The 21,258-nt window shown below is 29.1% G+C and overlaps 6 protein-coding genes across 6 annotated transcripts; 4 read left to right on the forward strand and 2 right to left on the reverse strand.

Annotated features, from left to right (window-relative positions):
• Window positions 1-318: 318 nt before the first annotated feature.
• On the forward strand, window positions 319-2,510 carry OCT59_022240 (uncharacterized protein; the record flags this gene model as incomplete). The annotated part of the gene is made up of 4 exons (XM_025322309.2): window positions 319-1,559; window positions 1,655-1,863; window positions 1,947-2,032; window positions 2,110-2,510. The coding sequence occupies exons 1-4, from the start codon at window positions 1,338-1,340 to the stop codon at window positions 2,508-2,510; spliced, it is 918 nt and encodes a 305-aa protein (XP_025166613.1). The 5' UTR covers window positions 319-1,337.
• A 611-nt stretch (window positions 2,511-3,121) lies between these two features.
• On the forward strand, window positions 3,122-3,807 carry OCT59_022241 (uncharacterized protein; the record flags this gene model as incomplete). The annotated part of the gene is made up of 5 exons (XM_025311966.1): window positions 3,122-3,143; window positions 3,220-3,313; window positions 3,385-3,492; window positions 3,555-3,579; window positions 3,652-3,807. 5 exons carry the CDS (start codon window positions 3,122-3,124, stop codon window positions 3,805-3,807), a joined length of 405 nt encoding a protein of 134 aa, XP_025166612.1.
• Window positions 3,808-5,476: 1,669 nt separating this feature from the next.
• OCT59_022242 (uncharacterized protein) lies at window positions 5,477-8,736 on the reverse strand. Its single transcript, XM_025322307.2, has 12 exons — window positions 8,614-8,736; window positions 8,247-8,526; window positions 8,063-8,172; window positions 7,967-7,992; window positions 7,852-7,903; window positions 7,719-7,779; window positions 7,609-7,649; window positions 7,363-7,526; window positions 7,208-7,290; window positions 6,159-7,138; window positions 5,921-6,103; window positions 5,477-5,849 (listed from the first exon to the last, which is right to left on the reverse strand). Exons 1-12 carry the CDS (start codon window positions 8,716-8,718, stop codon window positions 5,613-5,615), a joined length of 2,322 nt encoding a protein of 773 aa, XP_025166610.1. The 5' UTR covers window positions 8,719-8,736; the 3' UTR covers window positions 5,477-5,612.
• Window positions 8,737-9,296: 560 nt separating this feature from the next.
• On the forward strand, window positions 9,297-11,449 carry OCT59_022243 (uncharacterized protein). The gene is made up of 6 exons (XM_066144691.1): window positions 9,297-9,429; window positions 9,504-9,623; window positions 9,749-9,907; window positions 9,986-10,641; window positions 10,713-10,919; window positions 11,004-11,449. The coding sequence occupies exons 1-6, from the start codon at window positions 9,375-9,377 to the stop codon at window positions 11,238-11,240; spliced, it is 1,434 nt and encodes a 477-aa protein (XP_066006127.1). The 5' UTR covers window positions 9,297-9,374; the 3' UTR covers window positions 11,241-11,449.
• Window positions 11,450-11,467: 18 nt separating this feature from the next.
• Window positions 11,468-15,361, reverse strand: OCT59_022244 (uncharacterized protein; the record flags this gene model as incomplete). Its single annotated transcript, XM_066144692.1, has 9 exons — window positions 11,468-11,824; window positions 11,911-11,996; window positions 12,062-12,132; window positions 12,231-14,103; window positions 14,220-14,636; window positions 14,759-14,886; window positions 14,968-15,123; window positions 15,201-15,257; window positions 15,335-15,361. The coding sequence occupies 9 exons, from the start codon at window positions 15,359-15,361 to the stop codon at window positions 11,673-11,675; spliced, it is 2,967 nt and encodes a 988-aa protein (XP_066006128.1). The 3' UTR covers window positions 11,468-11,672.
• A 4,974-nt stretch (window positions 15,362-20,335) lies between these two features.
• Window positions 20,336-20,987, forward strand: OCT59_022245 (uncharacterized protein; the record flags this gene model as incomplete). The annotated part of the gene is made up of 5 exons (XM_025328445.1): window positions 20,336-20,353; window positions 20,437-20,500; window positions 20,566-20,636; window positions 20,734-20,819; window positions 20,888-20,987. The coding sequence occupies 5 exons, from the start codon at window positions 20,336-20,338 to the stop codon at window positions 20,985-20,987; spliced, it is 339 nt and encodes a 112-aa protein (XP_025166606.1).
• Window positions 20,988-21,258: the final 271 nt, after the last annotated feature.

Consider the following 21,258-nt stretch of genomic DNA (forward strand, 5'->3'; position numbering starts at 1 on the left):
TGAATCAAATAATCCAATATGGTATAATAAGGCGTAAGAGATAAAATCCAAAGATAGGTGAAAAGAGTTTTAATATATAAATATAACTCTATGATCATTGTTGGCTATAAATCACATGATTAGCACATTATTAATATGAGCATTTCGGGTAAATAAAGAAATACTATTGATGTATATTAAAGGTATTAAAGGACACTTGTATCATGGGACATCATGTGACATCCGTGTACACGCGTACACAAAGTTACCCACAATGACGTGATTAACATATATGTTAAAAACTATATTAATAGAGTACATTTGTTCCTCTCAATTCTCGTATTCCTCAATTCCTGTAAATAAATGAAAAGTTGTCATGAATATCAAACAACATTAAGATCAAGTAAATTTGTAAGAAAGCAAAATCACCAGAGGTTATAAAAAACTTACGATATACCTAATTACACCATTTTTAGAAATAATTAAAAAAAGGTCGGCATTGTGTAATGGTGCAATTCCTTATATTAAAATTTATAATTTTAGTCGGTCAATCATTTGGTTTATTAACATTATTTTTGAATTTATCACGGTTGATACATTAACTCCATTTCTAATCTAGTCCTTATAGAGGTGGTACGTACGATATTCAATTGAGGATCAACGGTTCCGGGTTTACTATTAATTTTTTAATTATTGGGAACGAAAATTACTTTATATTCGTTATTCAACCGATATTGATAACCAAAGTCTTTCGCCCTATAGTAATTATTCATGATGAAAATTAAAAAATTTATGAACAAATTTTATTAGAATTGAAAAGATTATTCTATCGAAAATTATAGAAATTTCAGGACTCGGGAGTTGCAAGGATTATCCAAAGCCGAAACACGGCAATAAAAAAAAATTCAGGGTGATGTATAATCAAGACGAAACACTTTGGTAGTTGAAGATGTGAGAACGTTTGATGTTACACAATACATATATGGTAATTCCGAATTTGTTAATGAGTATTACAAAGGATAATGAGACTTTTTAAGGCTATCCGAGAATCACGAAGGATCTTACAGTATTTTTTAATATTAATATTACCCCAGAAGCTTCTCACGCAAGTTGTTTGAAAATCTTAAAACATAACACATGAATGCAGACAATCGAATTTACTTAAAATAATATTATAGTATGAGATTAGATTACGTTCATATAACAAAGATAATCCTTTCTTTTTTTAAAAAAAAAAACTATATATATATATATTTTTTTATCCTTACTTTCTTAATTATCAATATCCATTTTTTTTCTTCTTCTTCTTCTTTTTCTTTACTAAAAATTTTTGTTAATATTAAAAACTTTTTTAGAAAATGGCAGACTTAATCATAATCGTATATATAATAATATTTATTTCTATTATATGTTCATCATATGTTGCAATAAAATTATTCAAAAACAAGATAAATTATTTAATCGGTATTCTATCAGTAGCAACAGCATTAATTGAATTGGTTGTATTATCTAGCGTTATTTGGATAAATGATTTTGAGAAATTAGTTCCAAGAGAATTTTGCATTTTTCAAGGGATAGCTGTAAGTTGAGAAACCTTTCTTTTAATTATAATTATCATTGTCATTCCGAATATGCAATAAAATTACATAAATTGTTTATTTGTAACAAAATATAGCTTCAATATTGTGCATATTTACAAATTATATCAGCTTTATGTTTTTCGATTCATCTTTATCAATTACTTGTTCGACAAAAAGAAGGAAATTCTCAGACATTACATAAAGCATATATATTTGCTATAGTAATTATTCCTATTATAATGACCATAATTGTATCTATTGAATCTATACAACACGATGCTATTCAACCATTTAAAATAGCCTGGTAAATTATTATTATATTATTTATTATCCATTTTATTATTATTATTATTATTATTAATAAATTTTCTTTTATTTTATTATTAGTGATATTAAAAATCCTCAGTGGGTTAAATTAATTGGATATCCTGGATTTAATTTAATAGGAACTATTATTGGCGCATACTTCAGCAGTAAGTAACTGTAAAACACTCAAAACACTCCTAATGTAATTCGTCACATGAAAACTCAATAATTTTTAATTTTACAGTAAGAGCGGTCTTCAAAGTCTTCAGACATCTAGATCAGTTTAAAAGTCAAATGACCGATACAAGTAAAATTGCAGCAAATAAATCAAAACCAACGGGCGACGTGAATGAAGGGGGGGTCACTAATGAGATAGCCGAAGAAACCGGAGTTAAGAAAGATTTTATACGGAAGATACGGAAATCGTATAATATGACAAAAGCTGCAGCAATACGTATGGTATTATTTTCATTTGGACTTACATTAATTAATACTCTTGCTTCTGTACATACCGTACTTCTTTTTATCAAAGGTGGTGAAGATAAAACAACAGGTTTACGCACTGCAGATTTTGCTGTCGCCTTTACTGGCATAATTATTTATGTTATTTTTGGTTTACCTAGTCTTTTTAGGAAAGGGTCGTAATGAATGAATTCAATTTTTATTAATTGTTTTTATGTTCCAATTGTTTAAGGGAACGCGCCAATGAATAATTATTATAGAATTTTCTTCAAAAAACATCATCATTTTATAATTCGAACATTTTCTCATTAATTTAAATTATTTGTATAATAATTTTAACACTCTCATGCATATTAATTCACTCCATTTATTTCCCGTCCTTTTATTTATTTATTTTTATTTTTTTTTTATTAAAAAAATAAATAAATAAATAAAACAAATTTGTAAATGAAAAAAAAAATAAATAAACCAAATTTGTAAATGAAAAAGATAAAACAAATTTTGTAAATGAAATCCAAATTTGTAAATGAAAAAGAAAAAGCATTTGGATTCTAAAATAAGTGGTATAATTGGTTAAAAATGGGATAAATAACCATTAAAATGCATTCCAAAATGGCAATCAGAATCATCATGTCAAATGATATGAGCATGTCTTGATAAACAAGCTGAAATGCTGAATGAATATCAAATATGCCAAGAATCTTCAAATTAAAAATATAAATTCCTTCAATTAATCCAATTTCAATACTTATACAATAGTATTAAATATTAATTCTTCTTTTCCTATAAAAACAATGTCGCACGAAAAATCAACTGGTAAGACTACTTATTGTAAATATTACATTATCGCCTTGTTTTTTAAGAAATAACTTACCAAGCCTTTGAAATGCAGTTGATGTATACGAAGCCTGTTTAATGACTAATGAATATGGTGAAACGTACTTAGATCCAGAAAAATGCAAGGCTAGAAACTTTGATCCAGTAAGGTAAATTATTTGGTTATTTGGTTATTATTATTTCTTTTCATCATTTTTGCTAACGGTATCTTTTTTTGTAGAGCAAGTCAAGAGCAAAGAGAAAGAATTAGCTCATACCTTGAAGGATTACAAGAAACCAGCAAAGAAAAGAGATGGCGTGTTTCATTTAAAGCATTCGAGTCCATGACGTAAGTTTGCATAAAGTAAAATTATAGCCTAATACAAATACTAATACCAACTTGCTTTATAGGTTAAACCCTTCAAGAAAAAGTCAAGTAAGCGTTTAAAAAACAGATGTTAAAAATTGACCAATGAAAAGTATTAATGCTTCTTTATAATTTTTACAGGAAATTCGTTCTTTAATTACCAAAGCAGCTAAACATATTCGACATAAACATAATCATAATGATGACCGTGGCAAAGATGTTGGTGCCAAAGTGAATGAAGTTTTGTTAGAACGTAGAAGAAAAACTGAAAAAGTTAAAGAGAAAAGAATTATATGACCATTTTAAATATTTATAATAATATAATATAATAATATAATATAATAATATAATTTTGAAGTATGTAGCAAATGCATATACAACTTAATACTAACTGGTTTTCACATTAATATAAAAATGTGCTACTCAAGTAGCATATTTACTATAATGGAAACTTTTTCCTCCCTACTTGAAAAATAACCCATTTATGATGTAGTATTTAATGTATGCGACTATGCGTATACACAGGGAAGGATTTGGTAACTATTCCAATTGTTCACTCAAGTACTTTAATATGTTGCTCAATATACAAGTCCTGAAAGGAGAGATATTACAAAACAAAAACCAAGGTTTTTCTGATAAAATTTCACGATTTTCACGCCCGCATTATTATATACGGTATCATTCTTTTCACAAAAAAAATATTATCGTACGGTTGATACGCCATCATAAATAAGTACTGTGCACGTCGAAATTCACATTGATACTTTCAACACACTAATACTTTTTTTCTTTTCTCTCGCAAGTTTTGGATCGACTGGTAAAAGCCAGTCATATTGTAAAATTTTAGCCTTGCTTTAGAAATTTGGAAACTTCTGCCAGGCATATACTAGCAACTAATTAATAAGATTACACAATTTGTAAGAAGAATCAGAATATGTATGTGGGAATCGGTTAATTTTATTTCGAAAATCATAGATAGCGATAAAAATTAGAGCACTCCCTTCAAACTTATTATACGCCATTTTATTATATTTCAATAATCAAAATTTAGTATCAAAATCAATTTCCAATTTCCATTGAATCGTCTAAAATTCATATCTGTGAAGCCCACTTTCCAGGATCGGCTGCAGAGTCCGTATAAACGGGCGAGGTAGGATATTGTTAGCCCAGTGTTACTGTGACCTTGATTAGTTCATGCTGATTTGCGACATCAGATGTCGTACGAATATAGTAAAAAATATGTAGATTAAATTACACTTTACTGTTATTTTTCTTCAACCCATAACTTGAAGCAGAACAGGACATTACGTAAATGGCGAGAGACTAAGAAGGTTAACGTTAATTTGTTTCTGCCACTACCTCGTATAACGGCATAACACCCATTTTTATTATATCCAGAATATATACGATTGGGACGAATGAAAACTGGAAGGAATCAATATTGGGTTTATGTGATAGTGTAGTTAGCTTAGACAAATGAAAAACTGGCGTGATCCGTATAGAAACACCATTTCACTTTGTAAACAAATCTATGTAATTTATTTTCAATAAGTGACCTTGTGGCCAATTTTTCATAATTGTTACATTGATAGAAATTAGTAATGGATGTGTTCCAGAATGATGGTTTATATTACAATGCAGTACTATGCTATTTTTAAAACTCAAATATTATATGGAATGTCCCCAGGATTACATTGGTTGGTATATTATGTGAATCAAACCAATTTTCTGATAAAGACATTGATATTATTATATTATAGATGCTTAATTTCATCACGCGTAGTCGCTTTAGCAACTAATATAATTTTATTCTGCTCCTTTTTCTAAATCATTTTGATATAGATATGAAGGCGTGCTAATAGAGAATAAAATCAGTACTTGAAACAAACACCTGCGACAGCTTGTTAAATTCCTGCATTTTTATAAAAATGTTAATATGCTCATTCTCTATTAATAACCTTTTTTTAGATATACTTCATGTGTAATTTATTAAGAGCAAATGATCACTGTATGTAATTTTGAATTGAAGTTTCGTAACGAGACAAGAATATTAATACATTACAAAAATATTACATATTCCAAAATCAAATTATTCTAATAAATTAATCAATCCCATTACTAACAGTATTTTCACTATTATTACTATTTTCTTTACTATTAGTAACATTTTCAGCAATGCTACTTGGTTTATTGTTATTTCCTTCTTCATACAAAACTATAGCGTCATACATATGAGCACCCAATTCTGTAGCTGTAGCAGCATTTTTAAAAACAGCTATTTTAAGTGATTCACATGTAAACTTTGCGTTGTAATTTGTATGAATTGCTCTTCCCATTCCCTATAAATAACGAAAAAAGTATATAAGCAAAAAAATTTAAAATATACATATATGTATTATAAATTAAGTACCTCTAATACAATTAAATCAACATCTTGACAAGCTTCAACTAAATCCTCATTAATCCTTCTCAAATCTAAACAGAGACTTGCACTACCCGTTTCCATAACTGATATTTTTTTAGATGCCCAAGCTGCTGCTACTAGACTATCCAATTCTGCTATAGATGCTACCACTTCTGATAATTCTTCAAACTATACAAATTAGTAATCTATAATTAATAATTTAATAATCAAGGATAATACTTACAGTAATGTCATTTATAGCGGGATGACTATTAACAGCCAATATAACATCCATTCCTAATGACACTAAAAATCTAGCAAAAGGTATTACACCTAAGACTATGTCAGCGCCAGAGTTATCCACAAAGATAACAGCTTTCTTAAGAGGAGGCTTATTTTTACTAATAATTCTTTCTATAAATTTTTTTGTATGATTTAACTTATCGGGTTTATTTGCTTTTTCTTTAGCTGCTTCAAAGGATAACTCTCCATCTTTTATCAGTTTCACTATTTGGCTTGATCCCCAATCAAACATATTTCCAGCCAGAATATTATCTATCAATAACTCAATTTTATCTTCCAATGATTGTAAAGAATCCACTTTTTTTAATAATCCTGGCAACTTATGTAGTGCTGATTTATTTTCTGCGGCTTTGACTTTAGAAAAAATATCAGGAAATCCTAGTTCATGTAAACATTGTTCCCGAAGGTTTAAAAGGCTTCGAACCGTCAAAGCTCCATACATATTAGGTTGGTCTCTTAATCTTGCTAAATGGCCTCTAAATAATGTATCAAAAGAAGATGCCCTACTTTGGACATCTTGATTTTGTCCGTCATTTTCGCTATCTGAAGTCCATTCTTTAGCCAATTCAACAAGACTATGAAGGTTCCTCTCTAATACATCAATCCAATATTTTTGAGCTGTTGAATCTGTTAATTGTAATGTATCTGGTTGATATTCGTCCAGATTCTCTAACTTTGGAAATGCTACCAATTTCGTTGAAGTGCTTTCCAAAATTCCATAAGCATTAACAGAATTTTCTGTAATCATTTGTGGAACAGTGAAGATTTCTGAGAATGAATATGAACGTTGTTTTGTTCTATATTGAAGAAAAGCCCCAACCGCACCAAGATATCCTTCGTGACGAAGGAATAATGCCTTCATCGTTCCTTGTGACCAAAAGTTGATGGCATAAGATAACGTATTCATTGTAATCGGATGCCCTACAAAAGTCATGTGTAAAATAATTTTTTTTTTTAAAAAAAAAACACGAGGTAAAGAAAGTGACTTACCTCTTATGAAACATCCACCAAAATAAATTCTCTTCAATCCATGAGCTTGAGCATTTAAATATGCTATTTGTCCAATATTATTACTGCATCGTATATATATTAAAAATTAAAACAATAATTGAAAAATAATATACGGTTCTAGAACAACACTTTACCTCACCATATATAATAAAGATTTCGAAATATCCTCACTTCTGAAATTTCCAACACTTTGCTTAATATTCTTTTTGAACACTTTACCCATGGAAGAGGCAATTGTTGTAGACTTTAACCCAATTTTATTGTAATCTGATCCATAAATATCACCAACTAACATATCCTAAAAATATATATATATAATTAAATTAATTAATTAATTATAATTCATTTCATATATATTAAGACCAAAAAAATAAACTTACCACATTCGTGTTATCACCGTGTTTGCTTAATTCCAACATTTCTGTAATTAATTAGCTAAATGCATAATCAATCAAATTTAAACATTACATTTAAGTTTCAAATAACATACCGTCAAAAGATTTAGCTCCAGTCAATAAAGATAATAAGCCCCAAAGTGTACCTCCCCCTAACTAATTAAAAAAAATTAGTTATAAAAAAATGTTTGTAGACAACTTTAGTAAATGACTATTTTTAAATCTTACCGAAGTACCAGAAATACGCTCAAATTTATTAGATTCAGTTACTTTTAATATACTAATAATTAATGGGATTTAGTAAATATATTGCAATGAAATATAAAATTAAATTAACATTTACCTTACACCAGATCCGATATTTACAAGCTTATAAATAAATAAATTACAAATTTTATTAATCATGCCCTCTCAAATCAAATGTGACTAAAAAAGTTACCATATACGGGAACATATTCGTTGGATTTGGAGTATCTTCAAAACACATAGGATCATTCTCATTATATGTAAAAACTTCATATGGAATCTCAGAGATCAAAAAATTCAATCCTAAAATAATTTATATAACAAAAAATTCAATACTTTGAATTTTCATATATAATTAGACATTAATATTTTTTTACCAGTAATTAAACATTCCATTTCATCTTCCTTTTCCACTTTAACTTTTAACTTATCAATAAAAGCATCATAAAATTTATGAGCACCACCACCTGTGGCTTTAATAACTATTCTTTTTTTTAAATTTAAATCGGATGAATCGGGATTTCTTCTTGCAGCGATCAAATTTCTTATAAAATCTATACATTCATCAATTTTTTCGGTTTCAAATTTAATGAAATTCAATCTTCCACCTTTGGAAATATTTGAAAAATAAACTACTTTAGCTAAAGAACCACCAATCTATTATATGATCCGAAAGTATGTGAATTAAAAATATAAATTTAGGATAAGTTCACAATAATAAATAAAGACTACTTAAAAACTTACATCAACGGCAATTTGAGAAACTGATTCAGTTTGATTTGGTAAAACGATATCTCGGGTTTCTGGATGAGGCCCCTCATCACAGATTTTTGCGCCTGTGACATTCATTTTTTAGAAATGTGATTCACAGAATAAATGTTAGGATTATTTTGAGACTTTATAACAAATATTTTAAAATTAAATCATAATGTAAAAATTAATTTAATTATTAATTATTTTTAACAATGCAAGTGGAAAAAGTAATATCTTACTTAAATCTAATCTTACAAAATCATCTTAAATTTACCAGGTGAAAATGACGTTATGTTACTTATTTCGGATGGTGGTATGGATTAGTTTGGGTCAAAATGGTAAAGATTTATACGTAATGATTAATAATTCATCCATCACTTCCATTAACTGCCCGTTTTTGATGTATATTGCTGATCGCTATTATTTTGACAGCGCCGGTATTTTAGCCGAAAATAATAAAGTAATTCCGCAAATTTGGCGTAACTAAATTTTTACTCCACACCAATATGTCATCTTTTTTCAATTTCTCCGCATGCAAGATTAAATTTAGCTTATACATTGTTGCACTTACGATAAAAATTCGTTTATGTTGTGATGTATGCGTTGAACAAACAAGGGGAATTTATTTCCAAAAATGTATTACACCATATTTTTAATGTACGACAATATGGCCCGTCGTTAAAACATTATCCCTTCCGTAACTTCCAATAATCGGTTTTCTTTAATTTGTTTCTAAAAAATTATCATTATATATGGATTTGCAAAGTCAAGTACAAGATCTTTTGGATTTATCCGGTCATGTCACTTGTAAGTCTCGTTCTCAAAATTGTATTTTTGTTAGAATGGGAGTTCTAATGACTTTTTATTTTCAATATATTTAGTATTGCTACAAAAACAGTCTGATACTCTTATCCGAAAAAAAACTTTAGCAAAGAGCGATTGCGAAGAAGACTTGAATGATTTGTCTTATGACATAGCTCTAGCCTCAAAATCCTTACAAGGTAAATATTTATTATACACGAATATAACGGTTTACAATTTATTCCCATTCTCACTAATGAAAATTTATAGTATGATTAGCTTTTAAATAATCTTTATTGATTTTATGTTTATCGAAAATTAATAGTCTTAGAAGTACGTCGTGAGATTCGAGCTGTTATTGGTGAATTAACGGAAATTAAAGAAAAAATTGAAAATTATGGAGATAATCTATCTAGTAATTGGTTTGATTACGTCCAAGACACAATGGAGAGTTTACACTTACTTTTGAAAAAAGGAATTGAAAGTAAGATTAACTTTTTGTAGCAAATCTCGTGAAAATTCAGTCGAAATTTTTAAAAATATATTTTTTTTTTGTTTCTAGTCGCATCCACTGAAAATCCGGCCCTTGAACAAAAATCTAATTCGTATGAACATTATAAGGAACCACCATCATCTGAAAATATTGTATATAGAAACCGTATTCATCGCGAAATACCACAAACACTACAACCTCCTCACTGTAATAACTCCAAAGATAGATCTATTAGTATTATCGTTCATAGTGATCATGATCTAGAGGATCTTTCAGAGACAATTCATGATAGTTGCACAGAAACAAATACAATAAGGGGTCGTACAATGGACTCAGAAAATGCATCAGCTGCCCATTTGTTCGTTGCAAATCTTGGTTTAAAAAAATCTCCTTCAAAATCTTCCACAACTACTTTCATTTCATCAGATCAAATTTGCACAAACACTACAAACACTGCACGTGTTCCATTCTGGTCTACTGAAGCTACAAAGGAGAGTGATTTATCTGCTGCAAAACACTTGTCTCAATTAATAATTCATGAGAATGATGAACTGGATGATGAGTTTGTTGATGCTGTTGAAAGTCAAGAATCTAACTTTGGAGATATACGAATTAAAGAATTATCGTCTTTTACACATAATTATAATATTTTAAAGCGAACAAGTTCTATTTATTCCCTACCGACTACTCTTAATACGATTGAAGATGATTCATATTCACATATGGTATAGTGGTATAGTATTGTAAATTAAAAAATGTGTAAACAACAGCGCCTAATTACTTCTTTTATTTATAGAGTGATTATGATGACAATTTTTCCGATACGTCTTTTGCTCCTTCCGATTCACTACCACCATCTTCACCACAACCTTTTCAGATTAGCTTAGATCGTTGTAGCAGATCAAGTAATCTAGTCGAAAATGTAACTGTCAGTAATCCTATACGAATAGGAACAGGAATCGGTTCATATGTTGTATACACTTGTACGATTAAATGCCCAGATGTAAGAATTAATAATTTTTCAATCATCAATTTAATTTATAAATTTATTAAATTTATTTTAACTTTTTCTTTTTTTAAAAAAAAGGAATTTGTAGTAAGAAAAAGGTATTCCGATTTTGTTAAATTACGGGCACAACTTATTAAAGCCCAGCCCAAATATCGTAAACTTATACCAAATTTACCACCTAAAAAAATTGTGGGTAAATTTGTGCCTGAATTTATTGAAAAACGTCGTAAAGATATGGAATATTTTTTGACTTACGTTTTGCTTCATCCTGTTTTGGGTACTACCGGAGTAGTTAAATGGTGGCTCATTGATTAATTAGTTGTTTTAATATTGTATATTTATTCTTTTCAAATTTATTTATTTTTGGACATTGTTATTTTATAACGCATTTTTTTTATAATTCATTTTATTATTTTATATTATTGTAAATATGTTCATCTATTATAATTTACATTTATTTTGAGAATACCTTTTTTAGAGAAAAAAAATCAAATGATAATAAATATATATATTATTATACTTAATTTTTAATTTTTTTTTTTACAATATAAAAAGTATAGATATTTATATAATTTTTCATAATATATATAATATATAAATTTAATACTAATTTTTAGATCAAGATAAATAAAAGCAAGTTACTAAAGGTTACTATAAATGAAATTACAACTACAATAATCTTTTTCTTTGTTTCATTTTTTTTCATATTCTTAATATAAATTAAAAATTAATTATTTAATGAAGAACTTATATATAAATATTATCCATTCTCAAAGGGTTTGTTTCTTTCTTTCTTCGTATCTCATAACAAAACATTGTACCATTAATATACATTAGATATAACCGATAATAAAACAAGGCAGGATCTTGAAGTTTATTGTGTTTAGCAACGAACATACCTTTTGTATAAAAAATAATGATGAGAGATTGACAATAAATTTAATAATAATAATAATAATAAAAACAATTTGTTCTTTTTACTTACCTAATAATGGTGTATTCATTATCGTGTTTGGAAGATATTTTTCTGGGTGTAAATAATAATTTTCCTCCCCATCATCACAAACGATTCTAAACGAACGAAAAAAAGTTAACTAATTTTAAAATATACAAAAAATTGTTAATTAATTTCATACCTAATGAGTCTAGTTAACGCGACCTTTCCTTGTTGACTAGCTACTATCATGAGTGAAAGTTCTGGAATCACCTATTAATAGACAATTTATATAATTATTGTTAGTCTTAATTTCTATTATAGAAAATAATTGATTTTGAACAATTTAAACGAAGAGAATTTAATCGAACCTCAACCATATTTAATCGATCAAAATCTAAGTGAATTGGGTAACGTCTTGTATCTACTCTATGTACTAGGTCTTTTTCAGTACGCAAAATTTTCAAATTTAGTTTAGGGTCAAGCAATAGTAAATCATATTTTGTTGTGTAAAGGACAAGTTCATCAGGTAATCCTAAATCTGGACAACAATCCGACTGAGATGAGCCAAGCGGTTGTATACGAACATGAGATCGGATATAGTAATCATTTGAAGTCCTTAATGGGGAATCTATGTTATTGACACTACTTTCACGTGATGATGAAGGTAAAGGCGAATCAATCGTAAGCGAGTCATGCGAACATATGGTATCATTATCATGCAAATCTAAGTGATCTGACTGAGAAATCGGTTCAATTTCATGCCTTTCGGGCGATGAATCATGTCTTATATTTGGACTATTTGGACTAGATAATGACGATTCCTGCCGTAAACCATTTATAACATCTTCGATAGATTCCTCTATATACGAGTGATACGGAGATAGTTCGCGGTTCGCTGGAATATATTCCGGTGATACTGGAGAATAAGTCGGAGACACTGAAGAAGACGAATGTTGCAAAACAATTGGTGAGTATGAGTGATGTATGTTTGAAAACCACGAAGGATGATCAATATGTTCAGGCGATATGGGAGAAAAATGTGGAGATGATGGTGAATAATTTGAAGAATTATGTGACGGATATTGTGTCGCATATTGAGGGGAAGTATTATAAGATGGTGGAAAAGTAGAAAAAGTAGATGAATATTGCGGAGATGTTGGCAAGTATGTATAATAGGGCGATGTTGGAGAATAATGTGGAGAAGTAGGTGGAGAAGTAGATGAATAATGTTGCGAAAAAGGTGAAACTTGTGTAGAAGTAGTAGGAACATATTGAGGTGAGAATTGAGGAGAAAAAGTAGGGGATGTTGGAAGATGTGTCGGATTTATGGGTGAAAATGATGAAAATTGAGAATTTTGATGATAATATACAAGCGACGAACCAGTAAAAGAATCTGGTAAGTTACTTTGGGAAACATTATTCAGATTACCTGATAATTCGGGCGAAAAGCTAGTATTATGCGATGAAACTGGAGTTAAATCCTCTGAAACGGTATATGACCTTGGAGAATATAAAGGATATGCAGGAGATTCATAAGTATTTGTATTACTTTGAGTAGGCTGGCTTGATCTCTCCTCAATTATCTCCTCGGATCTCTCCTCATTGTGATTCTCTCTTTCCGGTATTGAGGATGAATTATTCTCATTTTGTTCATGATTATTATTCAAGATATTTAATTCGTGTCCAACTGACCATCTATAATCTGGATTATTTTCCGTATAATTCTCCACGACGGGAGTTGCTGATTCAGCACGATCATAATAAGCTGGAGTGGCACTCCCTTCAATTTCTGTTAAGCGTTCACGATTAAGAGAATGCTCATTATATTCATGTTGGTCATTGTTATTCGATCCCACTTCCGTATCATCTTCACTCAATTCCAACTCTGAATCACCTTCATTTGATTCTAATTCTGAAGCGTCATCGGTTGATTCCTCTTCTGTACCTGATTCAGAATGAGCTCCATTTTCTATATAACCATCCTCATATTCTCTGTTTCTAATTCTTAAATTTCTACTGATAATAATCCTATATAAATCCTCTGGAGCTCGTACATTCGGTCTTTGTCCAGACAAGTTACGTCTTAAATTCTGACGATAAAGATTAAGTGAATCCATTGTCTCAACAGACCGAGGAGACGATGGAATGCTCTCCGGATTTGAAATCAGATGTTGAAGCTCTTCACAATTTGAAGAAACAGTTTTGAAAGCAGATTTAGGAACAAAATTTGCTGTCCAGCCCCTATAAAAAGAAATCAAGATAAAAGTCCAAGATACTTTATATTAATTTTTTTTTTATTTAATTATTGAATTTTTTTATATATATTAAATAACTAATTTTTTTAAAAAAGTCCATACCACTCATCATTATCATTCAAATCAGACCAATCTCCTGTTAATATTTTCTTCTGCATTAATTCCCCCGTTTTAATATTCCAAACTCGACATGTAGAATCGATACTACATGAAACCAAAAACCGGCCGCACGCACTAAAACATATATTGGGAATATTGTGCTCATGACCTCGAAGTACAGATATTGCTTTCTCACCAAGTGCGTCACTTTCTGAAATCTTTGTCAATACTGAAGCATAAGTTCTTGGTGTTTGTGATTCTTCGCCAGAACTTTCTAAATTATCATCATCATCATCAAATTCGTTGAAAAACTTTCCACTTTCTTTTAAATTAAAGATTGTAATTTCATGTGAATTGGAGCTCACTGCTAATAAACGTTTTGGACCATGTAATGCTATACCCCATGTTGATTCATTATTACTATATTATATGAATGATTTTTTAAAAATTTATATATATATTTATTATATATATATATTAACAAGTCTCTTGTTAAAAAGGATAAAAATAAAAAAAAATCAGATAAATTTTTATAAATTTACCTAAATTGTATTGGATTTTTATCAAGATTAGACGTAAACCATATACGGATATCACCTGCTTCATCAACGCTAACAAGTACTTCTTCGTTACCAATCTTACCAACCTTAATGGCATTGATTGTATGACTCTATAAATGTATAAAATAAATATTAAAAAAGTCTAAAAAAAAATCGGAATAATTCCTTAATAATAAAATAAAATTATAAACCTTGTTTGTATAATCAGGTTCTGTAGAATATCTTAATTTCTTGAAAGGTTCACTTGGTTTACCATTAAAATTCAACCGATGCACGAAAATCGTATCATTCATAGCAACGAACATAATGTTCTTATCTATGTCAGAAATTGCCAACAAATTCATCCGCTATAAAATAAAAAGATTAATCATAATTTTACAATCATGAAATAATAAATAAATGGATCACTTTAAATTTTTCGTACCCATCGTGCACATAGTCCTTGAAGTCGAATTAGATGATTTTCAAGTACAGGTCTCACCTAAACAAAAAAATTATGATTTAATTGATGTAATAAATCTTTAAAAATAATAAATAATCTAAATATCATTATTCTACCTCCAATTCATAATAATTATCTTCCATGATGCTCGAATTGTTTAATTAACAGATGATAATTTCTCTCGTCCTATTAAATTGTTAATTGTGACATGTATAGAGACGAATTAGTTATCATATTACTTTTTGAATCCCTAAATTCTTTTTCTTTATCTTTTCTTTAAATACGGTTAAATACATTTGAAGCTTAATAATTTTTAAATAATTTAAACCTTAATGATGTCTTTACAGTAAAATTATATAAAGTTATTCAGTTTGCTTAGAAATGGAGAACAAATTTGTTGAAAATGTACGTACACTATTAGGAAAAACTTTTTATTATAATAATTTTATTTACTTTTGTTTTATTTAAAGTCTTTGTTTAAAAATAAATCTCTTAAAAATTTTTATATACAGATCTTTCTTAAGATTCTTAAATATGATTTTAATATTGGAAAAACACAAGCAGCACCAAAGAAAGTATCCATTAAGAAACTTTGAATTCTCTATTACTGCCTGAGAAAAATAAATATGATAAGGTTTTAAATAAAATTTCCAGATCTTCAACTCTTACCGAATTTGATTATTTCAACTGATCCAAATGCACATTGGCTTAAACAAATTTTTTTAGATAAATTTCACGTTACAATAGTGCAATTTATTTTACAAAAAGTTCTATTATATACATAAAATTATACAAAAATTTTTTTTGTCTACAAGCTAAGAAAATATGCGTGCTTTAATTACAAAAGAAATTGTTTCCAAAATTCGCTGCAGTAGGTCAACTTCAATAATATTTACATATAATACATGACCTTTTTAAAAAAAGGGGGGTGAAAATTTATTATATTAGTATTATAAAATAGAAATATAAAGTGAAATATTTAAAGCGTACCCGTTGCAATTCCGGTTTAACCACACCAAAAGTTGATGTGGCTCCAATGCCTCCTTCAGAAATTTCAATATCGTCTCCGTGAGAATGAAATCTAGCACGTCGACACACGATATGTGCATAATAAACAGGAGGTACCTAAATCAAAAAGGGAGAAAATTTAACGAAAAATTACAAGTATTTTAACCGGATTATTGAATAAATATTTACAATAGAAACTGCCCTGGTGCAACGCGCGTAAATATAGCAAAGGTTATTAGATAACTGTTGGATTCTAAAAAAAAATCAGAAAAAAAAAATCAATATTGAAAGAAATAAATTTAATTATTCAATATATAATTTGATTCTTACCCATCTGAAGAGAATGAATTTTCATCGTACAATACGTGATAATGAGTTGAACGAGAAGTTCCTTGTAGTCCGGGATGACTTTGCAAATCTATGATAGCATTTTTTTTTAAAAAAAATTAAGCATTGAAAGACTTAAGGAGTAGAGAATACATCTTTATAGATAAGCTTACAAAAATCAAATTCAAAAGGATGGGTAATTGTTGATTCTATTACGGTTCCAGGTAGACAATTGCCAGTACGATCAGCGTCGCGTTTATCTAAGGGGAAGAAAATAGTGTGGTGACGTTTCTGAACAATGACAAATGTGATGGTTGGTCTATAACCAGGTTCAAGAGATGCGCAAGCGGCTATTTATATAATAAGATAATAAACAATTAATGAACACGAAATGAATATATAATACAGGATTGATTTTTCTTATATTACCTCTTAAAGCGTCAACCTCTCCCCTTAGAACTTGAGAGAATTGACCCTCGGAAACACCATCACGGTAAAAAAGAATTCGTTCAGGTTTTCTACCACAAGATTGATAAAAAGTTTTTAATAATTCCTTCGCCATATTACCCAAGTCAGCAATAATATCAGTACGACCGGACTGAACTCGGATAGAAGCAGAATATCTTGAAGCTCTAGAATCCATAGAACCACATAATGCAGCGATAGACGGAAGATTTAAGTCACCTAATCGACGGAGATAGAAATACATTAGATAATTTAATTATTGTAAATAAGTTCTTTAATCCTTTACAAAAATAATTACCGGGTCCTGGATGAGAAACATCTGCTCCCATAAGAATGGTTGGACGATCAGTAATGAAAGGAACTTGAGATGGAGAGATAAAAGAATTCATTCCTCCTAATTTTACGTTTATTTTTAAACAGATATTTGCACAATACTGCTTTTTTGCCTGTATCATGTGTTTGTTTTGACAACATTGACTTGCAACTCCAATGACTGTATCAGCTACACGTTTAATTTCCGCGTAAAGCGGAACTCCAATGTTGGGAAGGATACATAAGATCAATTGGGGTTGAGCTTTAGAGATATTTCCGGCGCGAAGCCAAGCTTGCTTAAGAATATTCTCAATGTCCCCTTGTGGGCTCGCATGAATTATAGGTGGTGTTTTATTTGGAATATCCTATAATGAAAGTAATTTTTTAAATTAGTATTTAATTACAATAAAAATTCAAATATTTACGTACCATTCCAGTATCAGAACATGTAATAACAAGTTGTCTGATAAATGCTTGAATCATTTGGGGTGGGGAATCACGTTCTGATCCAAAACAAACTACCGCCCAAGAACCAAGAGTGGCACCAACAGCAACTTTTTTATCTCTCAAATTCCAAGATCCTTCGCGTGGTTGAAAGGCAAAATCACGTGAGGATGGATGATAAGTAATGGTAGGGGTAGAAAGTACACGAGCTTCAAGCTAAAATATAAATAAATTGATTAATTATTTCATGTGAATATTAATTCATGTGTTATAAAAATTACTTACCACGACCATGTCATTGTTAACTGTAAGACCAAATTGTCTAAGGTATTCATTAGTGCGATAATTTAATATATCCAGGCCTTGTCTTATTTTGTTTGCACGTTCATGAGGTTGCTGACAAGTGAATTTGATCATATCGGCTGTCTGTTTCTCACTTAGTTTTCGAATATGACGTTGTCCCTATATTTAAAAATATTAGTTTTTTAATATTAAATGATATTAAAAAAAAATAAATAAATATTTTCTTACTTCAACTACTTCACAAATTTCAATTGGAAGATAAATATTTCTTTTAACAACAACGCAAGGTAAAAATGAATAATTGAGACGTCTATTATAAGTTTTTTGAAAATATTCGGAGACACTCATAGTAACTCCATTACTATCAAATTTAGTATTATCTGCACTACTTGGAGTAAATTTAGATATTTTGAAATTTTTCTTAGATACTAATTCTCCACGATGTGTAACACGGATTTTTAAGTTCTTGATGGATCTTTCAATTTTTTGATAATCCTTGTCAGATACTCCACGGCGGAGGTCATCAGGTGTTCTACGACCAAGCAACTTTGTAATCATTAACAAAAGAGGACCACGTTCATAAAAAGCAGTAGCACTCAGATCCACGTTGATCATCATTTTTCCTAACAGGGTAATAAACAAAAATTAGTCAAGACTTAAACAATAAACAATCGAATTATTTAAAAATTCACCTTGAGTGGGACGCGCTGATTGGTAATACCCTTGCCAAATTTCTGCGCCTCCAGAAATAGGTCGAGAATCTCGTGGCGTAAAAAAAGAATGACCAACCGTCACATAATCCATAGATGGTTGATGGTGAATAATAACGTCAAGAGCCATAATAGCTATATCATAATAATTTTAATCAGTAATCACCGACAAAAATAATAAGGGCGCAGTAAATCGTAAATGAAACGAACCGGTTAAACAATTAGGAGTCAATTGTCTCTTTCCTCCGAGGAATAATACAAGTTCCTCATAATTAATCTTACCAACTTTCTTCACCTTGAGTTCAAAACATTTTGGAAGTGGCTTGCCAGAAGTATTTTGATTATTCGGGAGAGAGACCTAATAATTAGTAAATCATGATTAATGAAATTTTATTCAAGAAAATTCGAAATAAATTTAAAGATATTACTTTAAATACTTGAGAATCTTTAATGGGCAATTGTCGAGATGCAAATATATTCTTACGTCCTATTAAAGTGTAACGTTTAAAAACATGTATACGTTTATGATTACACAAAAATTTAATTTTAAAAATTTACCATCGAAAACACATCGAACATTTCCTAAAGCTCCAGAAAGATTGAGTTTTTCAAACTCTGCAAAAATCTTTCTATTCAAAATTGGAGGTACATCCGGAGTGATAGTAACATCATAATGAATAATTTCCATGTCGGGAAGACTTGTAATTTCGAAGAAATTAGAACGAACACGAATATGTCTACCCGAGGTACCCAAATTGGGGCGTAAAACAAATTCGGTAAGTTCAGAAGGAGTCTTTGAAATAGTTTCCATATTATAGTTTTGATGAAGTTAAATTGATAAAAATTGGATGATATATGAATTGATAAAGTTGTAGTGATATATGGAAATTGTTGAATTTTATTTTTTTTTAAAAAAAAAATAGAATTGAAAAAATGAAAGAAAAAAAAAGGAAAAGGAACCCATTTTATGTCCTCAATTTTAGTAAGCTAAAATTAAGCTAAGCAAGCTCGTAAGTTACAAAAATATGATTAATTATACGTTTAAGCATGAATAAGAAACAACAATTTTATGAATAAATTCCACGTGGATTTCAAAACATTGAACCTACTCATTGAACTACTCATTTAACTAAGTAAAATGATAAATCTAAATAATTATATGCATATATACATTTTTTTTTACTGCGATTAAATTTGAGACATTTTTTTTCAAAGCGAGCATCAACGCGAGCGACAAAAATAAGCTATAATGACAATATAATGATTCTATAATTTATTAAAATTTTATTCATGTGATAATTACCCAAGAATAGAAAAAAAAAATATTATAAACAGCCGAATTCATAAAGATCATTTTGATATACAAATATTAAAAAATAAGAATATCTTTGGACGCTCCGACAATAACTTTCAAACGGACGATCGAGAATTTACGGAAAAGGGGATTATAATAAATACCTGCGATTCTTGGAAATTTTGAATTATTTTATTTCATTTATTATTATTTTTTTTTTTAAAAAAAAAAGAAAATTTTTTTTAAGATTGGAAATGTTACAAAACGGAGAGGTAATTAATTTAGTAGTAATTTCTCTCAGAATTTTTTTTGCTCAATAATAAAAAATTTCTACCATCGTTTTTTTTTTTCACAGAACATTATTTGGAAAGGAACGACATGGCCTATGGGAATGTGTTCTCCATTATGTTGCAGTACAGGTAATTATTAATTATTTTGTGTTCAGTTAGTTAAAATGACAATATTGATTTAAATTATTTCGTAGTTAAATGGAGAATAACAAATAAAAGAATTGATTATGTTAGAGGATGCTGCGGTTCAACAGAATCAACTTTGGTGAGTATGTGATATCCATATGCGTAATTATAATTAATAAGTTTCAATTAATGAAATTCTTCTATTCTTCTAATTCTTCTAATTCTTCTTCGTTTAGGACGTTCGACTAATAACTGATTTGCAACTTCACAGGAGTTGTTTTCAATTAATGTTTGGTAGAGGAACATTAACAATTTATTCTAAGTAAGTTTTTATAATTTTTTTTTTTTTGATTTATTAAAATTATATTAACAATGTTTTTTAACATTTAGTGATCGTACTGATTCTCAGATAAGGATTTCTACGTATGGTATGAAAAGAACATATCATAAATTGAGAGAAGAATGGTTACGCACAAAAAATGGACAATAAGTCAATAATCAAATATACTTATTTTACATAAATAATATAGTGGTTAATTGCATTACATCAATAACTATAATTTATTCTGGAAATTCATTGATTTAACGTTTTCAGTTTAGATCGATTTCGATTTCTAATACGCTAAGGCGTTACCCCTTATTTTCAAATAATAAATATTTATATTTAAATTCAGACTGACCAATCATTTAGTATCTATGATACAATATTAATTTTTTTTATACGTGTGTAACGGGGTGATTGATGTGATAAATTCAAACCG

Source organism: Rhizophagus irregularis, chromosome 31, assembly GCF_026210795.1.
Source record: "Rhizophagus irregularis chromosome 31, complete sequence".
NCBI lineage: Eukaryota > Fungi > Glomeromycota > Glomeromycetes > Glomerales > Glomeraceae > Rhizophagus > Rhizophagus irregularis.

Coding starts and splice junctions, on each gene's coding strand:
- OCT59_022243 (XM_066144691.1), top strand. CDS start 9,375: ATGGATTTGCAAAGTCAAGTACAAGATCTTTTGGATTTATCCGGTCAT. Junction 9,430..9,503: donor TTTATCCGGTCATGTCACTT/GTAAGTCTCGTT, acceptor CAATATATTTAG/TATTGCTACAAAAACAGTCT. Junction 9,624..9,748: donor AGCCTCAAAATCCTTACAAG/GTAAATATTTAT, acceptor GAAAATTAATAG/TCTTAGAAGTACGTCGTGAG.
- OCT59_022242 (XM_025322307.2), bottom strand. CDS start 8,718: ATGAATGTCACAGGCGCAAAAATCTGTGATGAGGGGCCTCATCCAGAA. Junction 8,527..8,613: donor TTTCTCAAATTGCCGTTGAT/GTAAGTTTTTAA, acceptor ATCATATAATAG/ATTGGTGGTTCTTTAGCTAA. Junction 6,104..6,158: donor CCGCTATAAATGACATTACT/GTAAGTATTATC, acceptor TAATTTGTATAG/TTTGAAGAATTATCAGAAGT.